The sequence below is a fragment of the Haliaeetus leucocephalus genome, unplaced genomic scaffold (assembly GCF_000737465.1).
Source record: "Haliaeetus leucocephalus isolate CR32 unplaced genomic scaffold, Haliaeetus_leucocephalus-4.0 Scaffold135, whole genome shotgun sequence".
NCBI classification, from domain to species: domain Eukaryota; kingdom Metazoa; phylum Chordata; class Aves; order Accipitriformes; family Accipitridae; genus Haliaeetus; species Haliaeetus leucocephalus.
The window spans coordinates 2274986-2287010 of NW_010972571.1; the positions used below are offsets into that span (position 1 = coordinate 2274986).

General features: G+C 36.9%; 1 protein-coding gene across 1 annotated transcript in view; it reads left to right on the plus strand.

The window, feature by feature from the left end:
- Positions 1-12025, plus strand: part of KCNH8 (potassium voltage-gated channel, subfamily H (eag-related), member 8) — a 208782-nt gene that overhangs the window by 158497 nt on the left and 38260 nt on the right. The window contains exons 8-10 of the mRNA XM_010585899.1: positions 1644-1841; positions 6341-6540; positions 8531-8780. Coding sequence (XP_010584201.1) covers positions 1644-1841; positions 6341-6540; positions 8531-8780 — 648 coding nt within the window. The remainder of the gene's footprint in view (positions 1-1643; positions 1842-6340; positions 6541-8530; positions 8781-12025) is intronic.

The window sequence follows — 12025 nt, forward strand, 5'->3', positions numbered from 1 at the left end:
TGTAGGATTACAGTCCCTAACATGAGCATAGGAATGAAATTCACTGTACAAAGGGCCATATTATTGTTGGGGAAATGTAGTGTAATCTCAGAGAAACAGTAGTGCGCACAGAGGGAACTGGTATAGGTTCAGTTAGGCTTTTTTTTTTTTTTCGTTTTGCTTTTCTTTCATTTTAAATAATTGGGAGCCACAAATATAAAATAGCCTTATAGGATTAAGACTTTCCATCAAGGCAAAATCAAGCCAATTTTCATATGCTTTCTTGTCTGTTGGCAAGGTAAACCAGCCCACTCAGTACTGCTGTCTTATGACAATGCAGAGCACTTTCATTTATGCTTTTGATTAAATTCACTGGCCTGCATAGAGTGGGTCAGCAGGGTCATGGCTAGACCTTACGCTGTCATTACCCAGCCCTTCTGGCTTAGCTTTCTCTGTAGGAGAGCATGCGAGAGAGTATGGAGCTGAGGACGGTCTCAGCCGTGGCTCAACAACTCTGCTGTGGGTAGTAAATTCTTACATACTTTTTCCCCAACTTTGGAAGTGCTGGGACAGATACTTTAAATCTGTACCCCTACTTCTGCAGATATTTTGTACAAGGGGATTTCCTCCTGTTCATACTTGGATTCATCCAAAATGAAGAAATGGATGCTGAATGAAGCAGAGAGAGAATAAGCTTCAGGAGGTGATTCAGTCTGTCAGGTCTCAGTTTACAACACAGGGACCCCCAAACAATTTTTCTAACATAAAACTCTGCCTGCCAGGAATGTATTGTTTTGGCAGTTCTCCTTGAATATCCAGGAAAGATTCCCAATCTCCCAAGCAAACTGCTTAGCGGGCAAAACTGGGCACGCAAATTGAATTTTAACCTTTTTTTCCTATCTTGTTTTTTGTGAAGCATTGTGTTTATGCAATTCATTCAGGTTGTTTGTTTTCCTTTTTCAAAAGAGGGACTGCATACCTTTTCCCGGTTTGTTGCTTTGGGGTTTTTTTATTGGTTTGTCGTTGTTTTTTAAATATCTATGAGGCAGTAGCTAATTCTACTTTCTCTAGCACACATGGACTCATTTAGCAAAATGAAAGGAAAGATTAAATGAACAATTTAGAAAATACTTATTGAAGCATCTTTTGAAAATTAATTCTGGTTTGTAAGTTATGTTTAGTTGTTTGAATCTTTTCTACTGTAAAAAGAAACAAGTAAAAAGCTCTAAATATATAATTATTATTATAACAATTTAGTCTTAGAATCTCAAAAAGCCTTCCAAGCATTAATTAATGGAAAGAATCAAATCGATTTTGCATTCTTGCTGCAGTGTTATTAGGTGATGATTTTTTTCTTTTCAGAGCCTTAATGGATTTTGTGAATTATCTAATTAGGCCTATAATATGCAGCTTAAAAACACTTTCTTTCCATACAGAAATACAGTTCTTTTCATAAATAATCATGCATAAAAATAAATACTCCAGAGACACAGTACTTAATGTGCTGTATAAATTCCTACAGTTTAATGTTCTTTTTATTCTTGGAATTGTGTGAAGAATGCAGTGTCTTCTAAATATTTTTTTTTATTATTTTGTTTTACAGAATGTGTAGTTTTCATTGTGTCAGTAATCCTTAATAGTTCTTTTTATGCTTTGTTTTCCAGGTTGGCTTCATGAGCTAGGAAAACGTATTGAGTCTCCTTACTATGAGAATAATACACTAGGAGGCCCATCAATCAGAAGTGCCTATATAGCTGCCCTGTATTTCACTCTCAGCAGCCTCACCAGTGTTGGATTTGGAAATGTTTCAGCCAACACCGATGCTGAAAAGATCTTCTCCATTTGCACAATGCTGATTGGGGGTAGGTACAAATGTTAAGCATCATGTAAAATGTTTTGGGGGGGTAGGGACAAGTAGAATAAGAGCTGAAATTTTGCTAAGGTTCTTTAAAAAAAAAAAAACACAACAGAAGGTTTAATTCAAAATTGCAAAAGAAGGAAATAACTTTGTTGGTTTTGCACTAGATAAAACCTCTTAGGCAGACACATTTCTAACCATTTGATCGCTTATGGCAACAAAAGACAGTTGTCACACAGTAAAACGCAAACTCACGTTATTGTCAGTGAGTGTGGCCCAGCCATGGGCCAGGGGATTTTGGTTACATGCCGGGCCCTTTTCCAGTCAGCCAGGTAATAGGTGCACGTTCAGCTCCAACTCAGTCCCCACAGCAGCCCTGGGAATGACGGTGAGGGGAGGTGGGCAGCCCACCAGTGAATCTGGCTGTGAGCTGGTGCATATCCTCATCTGAAGGACCAGCCCAGAGAGAAGACAACAGAGACAGGACAGAGCCAGGAGGACTGTTTGGTGAGCCGTAGGTGACTCTATCATGAACAAAAAGCAGTTGAATTATCACTAAGTAAATTTTACCATATCACTGCTTCAGATTAGAATCAAAATGCATTGGTTTTGTCATATTTGGAGCTCTTAGTAGCATTTTTGTTTCTGTTACTTACCTAGTCGTACTGTTGGGGAAAGCCATGTGCTCATTTAGGGTCACCTTCTTTCTGCTGAGGCACTTGGGCACAACCAGTGAGCTGGTGACACCTGTCGAGCTTGGTAAGCCAAGGCCACTAGAGAAAGTACCTGCAGCTCTCTCTTCACCTTCGTCTTCCTCCCCCAAAAATTCAGCTGTGCTATTTCATAGTGTGTACCTCATACAACTCAAAGATGTCACAGTGGGTGTGAAGGGTAAAAGCAAATCACCACTGGAGTACTGCCCCCTTCATATTTTTTTTCTGCTTGCCTGATTGTTCTGGAAATACTAGTAGGTATTTCTCCAGGGCTCGTCAGTAAGGCACTGGTTGTCAGCTTTGCAGAATAAATTTTCCTGGGCAAAAATAAATCGGCAACCTGACACTTGAAAGCCAGGGAACATGACGAATGACCAGTAAACTATATATTTGCAGCATCAAGTGGTATAAAAAGTGCTCAATGAATTATTGTCATTTTTCCCAGTCCTGAAAATGAGTGGCAATAATATAATGAATCATCCAAGAATGATATCATTTTGATTTTGATGATGTCACAAAAACACAAGCAGCTCATTAATTGCTTTTGCTATTAACATAAAATTATAGTTTTAAAATACAAAGTGGTCTCTATGCTTTGGGGCTTTCACTACGTAAAATCTGTTGGAATGAAGGAAGGAGTTTTCATTTCTATCAAGATATCAAGAGATATCCTGTGTAAGGCAATGCTGAATATTTAATTCACTTTGATATGGCAGAGCTTTCACAAAATTAATAGAGTAGAATATAAAAGTATCCTATACTTTTATTTATTCCAGTTGTAACAACTTCTTTTACATTTCTGATATTATTGAGCGGTAGAAGTAATATTCTTGTGCACTGAATAAATTGTCAAGAACTAGTCTACTGAACATAGTAAGAAGGAACTGAAAACTGAAAGGCAAATTTACTCATAGGCAAGCAGGTAGAAGAATGACTTTACATCTGGGAGGGTCCAGTGAACAAGGTATATCCAGGTAAGAAAGCAGAGCAGATTTCTTTGCAGGTATTTTCCTGAGGAATTGTATTTTAGATGCTATTTAAGAAAATCAGCAGAGCAAGGAAACTTAAAGGAGTTAGCATCATATAGCACAGACTGGTGAGCATGCCTCAGAAAACTGTATTAGGAATAAAGTACTAGTCTGTGTACTTTAGGGCATAATATTGTTTCATTTCTGAAAACACATTTTGATGTACCATTTTGGCTGATACTTAATTTTAAAATACCCTAGTGGAAAGTGAAGTCTTGAGAAAAATTGATGTAAGTTTTTTACAGTTTTTAGAACAAGCCATTATTTTATGAAATTTCAGGTGTAACAGACAGCATGATTTAGTTTATCAGTAGTTCGTCTGTACCTCTTTAATGTGTGTCACTGCAAACTGAAAGAATGAAGTAAATTTATTGCAACCTTAAAGAAAGTTGAAGCCAAATTTTTACCTGCCTCTTGGTATTAATTTTTCTTTTGCATGAACTTGAAATTACAATTTAAGACAAGTAATATTGTGCAGATAAAACATCTTATTCTATACAGTATTTCTTCTTAAATTTGGAAAGAAAAGTTACATATTAAAATTTAACCAGAATTCCTAGGATACCCAGTATCTGTGAGATATTAATCAGACCTGTCCTGCTGCAGATGACCACACCACGTGCTGTCTTGTGTTCTCCATATTCTTTGAGTAAAGGATGCGCAGTATTGTATTTATAAGACTGGAGACCCATTCTAGTAGCTCCAGTGCTTTCTGGGATCAAAGGTGTTCCTCTGTTCCTTAAGCAAAAAAAAATATAATTTAGAATACCCATTAAAATCAGGGCAACTTTATGAAATACAGTTCCTAGAAGTTTTTAACTTGTCCTACTTGGTTTTAGAGAATGGATTAATAGATTTCTCACAGGAAGTAGGGTGGGTCTGTGATTATTTGGTAAAGAAATCTAATGCCTATCACAGCCAGGAATAGCTTGTCATCACCAGTAGCAGTTGTCTTCCAATGTACATATGCAAAGACAGATTCTCCCATAATAATAATATTCTTGATGGTATTTGTGCCTATAATAACACCATGGAGATCTCTACACTGTCCAGCTCCTAACCTTGGACCCTGTTGGGAGACTTATATCACACCTGATTTTTACATATGCATCCATACACCACCTATTGCTGTATCCCTCCCCCTTTTTTAAACTATCACATCCTTAAAGAGGCTACACTATTTAGGTATGTCTGGCTGAATTGCTTCAGCCCTAGCTGCCATATTTCTATTATAATATCCTGTATCTAGTATTACACCAGTTCCTCACATCTTGTTGCCCAAGCTTCTGACATTATTGACTTAGCAATTCACTGCACCATCAGGAACAACACCTAGTTGATCCAGCTGATTATTCTTAGAAATAAATTTCCAGTTATGCTTACTTTTCTTTCTAATATTCATATCTGATCCTTTTCTTTCTGCCCTGCTTTTCATTTATCTTCTTCTACTAATGGACTCATATTGACTTAATCATATCATTAGATCACCTCTACAAGAATGCATACTGTATTGGGGAACTACATCATATTGCAGTGCTTATCTGTTTTCCTGCAATCCCTTCATGATAAAGACATAGATATTGTTACTAGCTTCTTTGTGTTTTACTCAACCTGTAAAAACTTTCAACACCCCAAACTAAAGAATGTTCTGCCTGTTTCTACCATGTAAAAGCATTATTAGCCACCAAAATGCATCCTTTCCTCCTCCAGTTCCCCCTTGCCTTTCCTCTCATGCTGGACTTCTGTAATTTGCCATACAAGGTCAACATCTTGTTTGTCATGTTTATAAACTGATTCCTTGCCACTCTGAGGAGTCTGTCTGCTTTCTTTCAAGCACTATAAAGATAAATGTCCCGTAAGAGTAATAATCAAGCTCTTTAATAGTTTTTTCAATAAACAATTTGTAAATGTGTATATTATATACCTCAGATCAATACCACATGACAGACAATCTAGCAGTGATCTTTCCCACTGATTATCAGCAAGCACATTTCTGCACAGATAAACCCAGATGACCTGTACCTGTAAGCATTTCTTCAATTTTGCTGCTGGTCTGTATTCCCAAGCCAGTCTCTAATTGCAGGCAAACTCCAGGATGCCAGAACTTTCTGATAAACAATTTCACACCATATTTGACATTCCCAAGCAACATAAGAAATCAGATTGTCAGTTTGAACATATCTTTTATTTTTAACCTGAATTTCTGCTTTACAATGGTTTTTTTCTGTCTTTTTTTTTTACATCTTATTCCCCAGAATATGATACATCTCTAAATATTGTTTGTAATCTCATCCCACTACACATGGTCCCCATAAGTAATTATTTTATTTATATGAGTTCTCTGAAATCTATTACATTCTGTGTAGTTGCTAACTGACTGTTTGAGTCTAGTTTTCATACTGATTAATAGTTTCTCATTATTTCCTGAGCATGCCTGCCTACATGTGTTCGTCTGTTTTCCTTTTTTCTTAGACTATGAACTTAATTTGTCTTGGGCATTCTTTTGCTTGGTACCCTGACTAAACAGCATCAGATGTGGTTCTAACCTGTTCCATGACTGTGACTGCTAGTGACGCAAAAAACTGAAATGAATAATCATATGAGTACTACTGTATATTACTCATGGAGTCTTATATTCAAAAGCTTCATTATATCTCTCAATCACGAAACTGGTTTTCTGTGAAGATCCTGTTTATTTTCTGTGTTACATTTTAATGATCAACAAGTCACTCCACATTGCGCGTAATTCCTGTCCTCCCTAGCTCTGATGCACGCCTTGGTGTTTGGCAATGTCACTGCCATAATTCAGAGGATGTACTCCAGGTGGTCCCTTTATCACACAAGAACCAAGGATCTGAAGGACTTTATACGGGTCCATCACCTGCCACAGCAGCTAAAGCAAAGGATGCTTGAATATTTCCAAACCACGTGGTCTGTCAATAATGGAATTGATTCCAATGAGGTAACCAAACAAGGGAGGTTGTATGTTTGATGGTTTTGACTATGGACTCCCTATGGAGTCAGGTGGGGGTGGGTGATTTTCCGTTTGATGGTTTTGACTATGGATTCCCTATGGAGTCAGGTGGGGGTGGGTGATTTTCCATTTGTGATACTGTGTTTTGTGTGAAGTTACCTATAAAAAAGAACATATCTAAAAATAAAGCTGGGTTATCCCAGGAAGAGTGTATGCTATTGAAAAATCTGGTTTAGAACATCCTATCATATATTAAAAATTGAAAATCCTCCATAATTCTCAAATGCTGAAGAGGCATTCATCAGAAACCTTTTGGATGATGCCAGCAGAAACACCCCAGTGAGCAGTTTTGCTTTTCAGCAAACAAAAAATCTACTGGGTTTTTTAGGTGTCTTTTTAAGGGAGGGACTTTGCTGCCCTTTCCTCCCTCTTTCATTTTCTTTTCTTCTTTGTAATACTGTAAACAGTATTACATTCAGGTTTGGCCTGAATTTTTATGATGTTATTTATTTCCCTATATTTTAAAATATTGCAGAGAGTGAAATCAAAAGACAGATTTCTGGTTGTGTTGTTGCTTGCTCGTTTTAAATGACTTATCCAGGTTATGTATTACTATACTCCAGAAGAAATAATGGCTTGTCTCTGCTGGAGTGTTATTTGAATGAACCATTCTCTTCAGAGTTCCTGTTATAAATGTCATTATAAAACTCAGTGACCTCTAAAGATAATGTGGAAATAAGCAGAAACATTTGGGTTTGAGAGCATTCTTTTCCTGATAAATTCTCTTTGTGGTGTGCACAGCACAAAGAATGGGATTTTCAGCAGCATCCTAGCAACAGAAAGATTTACAAAGGTACAAAAAACACTTAGACATCAAAGCTTTCCTAGATTTTGTTAAGGATCACCTTCTGCAGCTTCTGTACCTTCTGTACCTTTAGTTGCACTGAAAGTGAGTGCTGTACTACAACAGCAGCCTCTGGAGAGACCATTAGTATTTCATGATTTTCCTCCCACCCACAAACGGCTTTGTCTAAGCCCACTGGGTCAAGTGTTGGCTGATTGCATTGCTCAGATCCCAGATCCCCTCAAACTACAGAGAAAACTGTGCTTGTGGGCTTGCAGCTTGCACAGTCCAGAGCTCTGCCCATAGGCAGGCAGTATACTTTGCATCAATGGGACTGACACCTAAAACCACTTAAACACTTTTTTTAAAAGCTCCACCTGAATTTTTTGTGGTGCCTTGACAAAAGGAAAGATGATTTGAGCAGTTACATGTCATTCCCACAAGACTGTCTCTGAGCAGAAAGGTGCTTCTCTCAATGTTGTCATCCTGCAGCAGTTCTTCTGTAAAACATATGTAGATATCATAAGTGTTGGCCAGGCTACATTGGGAGTTTGCTTAAAATTAAGACCAAGGAAAAATAGGAAGACCTTAGGGTCTTCTAGTTTCCATAGGTTCTTCCACTGAACATATACCTTATCTCCATTCCTTTATTCCTCTTCCAGTGGTTTTACCATAGAAGAAGCAATATAGCCTATTGATAAATTTTATACAAGCATTTTAAAGAAAACCTAAACTAAGTTCATTTTTGTTCTGTTTCACTGTATACGCCACTGTATACAGTGGTATATACCTGAACAGCCTACTGTGTTCTAACAGCTGAGAAGAAATTGGACAAGGTTAAATTGTGCATTAGGAGGAATTCCTACACATAGTGTTGTTGACTTTTTTTCTTGGTTTTGTATAAAGGCATATTTTTATTCATGATTTTTCTTTGAATTTATCAGTGTTTATCAGTGTAATGATTTATTAAGACATAGCCCATGTCTTATCGAGAGGATAAGAAAAAATCAAAGGGAACTCTTTGCAGCAGTATGACATGTACAGCACTACTAAATCAGATCACTTCTGCAAAAGAGCAAACAAATTATTTTACACTTTTTCTCTTGTTCTTCCCTTTTTCTCTTTTTTGGACAGCTTTTAAAAGACTTCCCGGACGAGCTGCGTTCAGACATCACCATGCACTTGAACAAGGAGATTTTGCAGCTCTCCCTTTTTGAGTGTGCCAGCCGTGGTTGCCTCAGGTCTCTGTCTCTGCATATCAAAACCTCCTTCTGTGCTCCTGGGGAATACCTCCTCCGGCAGGGAGATGCCCTGCAAGCGATCTACTTTGTGTGCTCAGGTTCCATGGAAGTCCTGAAGGACAGCACGGTGCTGGCAATTCTTGGTATGCTTATAATCATAGCTTCAAAGGGAAAGAGTGGTCCTCCAGTGTAGGAGGACCTTCACTACTAACTGATGGCTCAGTGTGTCCTAGTAGTCTGATGAGAAAGAATTTGTTCCAATTTTAATCTGCTATTCTTATTCTATGGACATCCCTAATTTTTTTTTAGTTTAAACTTCCTTATTGTTTGCCCTAAGGAGCTTTCAATTGCTAGAGTGTTAGCTGTGTAATATTTCACTTGTATCCTGATTTTCCTATACTTATGCCCTCTCCTCTGCATGTAAGGAGGTACTTGCTAGCTTTTGATACAAATTGCTCCTTTCAACTAAATCTGATGACATTATTGACAACTCAGAGGACATCGGTTATTAGTTCCTCAATCCTTCATAAAAATTACTGGTCAGGCAGTGCTTCCACTAATGTTCCCAAATGAAAGAAAGCAATGTGAGCCTACTCTCATTTTTTGATGCGTACATACGAACACCCCTTGCAGGACATCCAGGTGATGAAAAACAAGCATTGTTGGCTCTGCTCCCCAAAGAGGAGGGCCACGAAGTTGACCAGAGGGCTGGAGCACCTCCCCTATGAAGACAGGCTGAGAGTTGGGGTTGTTCAGCCTGGAGAAGAGAAGGCTCCGGGGAGACCTTATCACAGCCTTCCAGTACCTAAAGGGGGGGCTACAAAAAAGCAGAGGAGGGACTTTTTACAAGGGCAGGTAGTGACAGGACAAGGGGTAATGGCTTTAAACTGAAAGAGGGTAGATTTAGGTTAGATGTAAGGAAGAAGTTCTTCACCGTGAGGGTGGTGAGGCACTGGAACAGGTTGCCCAGAGAAGATGTGAATGCCCCATCCCTGGAAGTGGTCAAGGCCAGGTTGGATGGGGTTTTGAGCAACCTGGGCTAGTGGAAGGTGTCCCTGCCCATGGCAGGGGGGTTGGAACTAGCTGATCTTTAATGTCCTTTCCAACCCAAACCATTCTATGATACTATGATCTATGATTCTATGATTCAAGCTAATTGATGGTACCAGCAGTCATCTGAGTATATTAGAACAGAAAGGCCAGAAGTTCTGTTCTAATAAATTTGGTTTAGTTGTTGTTTGCTAGATGACTGCTTTGACTTTTCTAGGGTTAAGCATCTCTATCTGTAAATTTCAGTGATTGACCTCAATCTAATGCCTACTGAAGAGATTCCCTTTATCTTCAGCTGAAGGATGATTAGACTTATCTGAGTTAATGTTTATAAAGTATTTTGATAAAATATAAAATTTTACTCTAAATTAAATTAAAGAATTATTTTATTATTATTTTAATAACTCTTTAGATTGAAACAGATTCTTTTTTGTAATAACTTTTAATATTCTCATAGAGTGGATTTAAAAAGAACATTTCCTTTTTTGCTTTCCTTCCTGTTTTGTGGGATTGCACTAGACTGTTGATAATGCAAGCTTCTGGTCTGTCGTAATTGAATTTCCTTTATTTCACTAGCATGTATTTGATTGGGCTTTTTTTAGAATAGGAATGTGATACACATTCTATTTGTTTCATAACTCTTTAATTCCATTAGATTGACAGTCCACATCACTTTCATTCATTTGTAATTAGGAAGTTTTTGAATGCCTCAATGTTATTGGATCAGATAGATCAAAGCTATAAAATATGGCTTAGAAAAAACATAAGCTTAAATATAACAAAAGGTCAAGAGCTGCCCCCATTGGAACTATGATTTCATTAATGATTACATTTTCAGGCACTTCTGAAAATATTAATGAAAGTATCATTGTGTAATGGTGACAATGAAAACAATAAGAAAGAGATTAATGGATTTCTGAGAGAAGTTAATGAAATCATAATGCAAAATCATAAACATAATACAATGAAATAATATTTTGTTACAGTGAATGGGAGCTTCATCTTTTAAACCTAATTAACACCAGAAAAAGTTGAATGCATCAGAACTGTAGGTCCCTATGAGAAACTGTGTTACTGACATGATGTAAATACAAGAGAGTATTTTTTTTCCCTGACAATGCTGGGTTACAGTTCCCAGACCACTATTTTATAATTCTGTCATGATTTTAATTCTGGTGGATTAGTTTTTGTTTATTGAACCATTCTCACTAACAAGCAATACAGCAACAATACAATGAAATGCTCTGATTAAATACAGCTGTTTGGTTCCTCTTGAGACTATTACTTGATATCTAATAATGACAGTTAGGATATCTTTTACAGGGAAATATGTTTTAATATAACAGTTATGTACTGTTTGAGCATACATCTTAGATTCATTTAAAAATATTAACTGTAAGTGATTTAAAAGATATCTATAAAGAGAAGAAATTTATAACTGACTACATGTCCCAGATACATTAACAGATGTGTCTGCATAAACATTGATAAATAAGTATTCTCCAATGAAAAAGAAAGAGCTACTAAGAATAACTTACATGATTCTGTTTATGTAATAAATGTTGATATTCAAGGTACAATCATTTCACTGCTTCAGTAGTTCTACATGAAATTTTAGCTTACTATCTATAGCCTTTGCAACTTGATTTTCGTTTGAAAAGAAACATACATTAGCATTACCAGATCAATTGTAGTGTTTTTCAGGCTGACATAATTTCATCAAACACTGTAACTACAATCAAATACAACTCTAACATTTTTTCCAAATTATTTATGCATTATTGATACTAATACTGTTTATATGCCTAAAAAAATTCTAATTAAGATGCTTAAAGATCAGGTTTGGTATATTTGAAATATTTTTTCTCTTGTCTGTATTTACATAGCCAGCAATAGATTACCAGCCCTCTGCTCAATATAATCAAAGAAAACTAAAGACTTGTTGCTACTTACAGTAAAAAGTAAGAGTAAATTATACCAATTGCAATCTTTAAGAAACCCCAAAGTAGCATGGATGTATGCATATTCCTAGCATAAAAGAAAATCCCTCCCTATGCTAGGTTTATGATAAGCTCTTTTGAGAAAGTTGTTCAAGCTCTGTTTAAACAGAAAAAATTACAAATAGTATTCTAAACTGTAAAATTATCTTATTTAAGCAGCTTCAGGGATGGTTGGCCGCTTAGTTTAACTTACCCTTCAAGTTCACCATTTCCTGTGTAATATCCAGTTGGAATCACATGCTGGGTGGATTCTCAGATTTTACAGTCTTCACTTATTATTTATTAATCACAGAATAATGTAAGATTGGAAGGGACCTCTGGAAGCCACCCAACCTAAA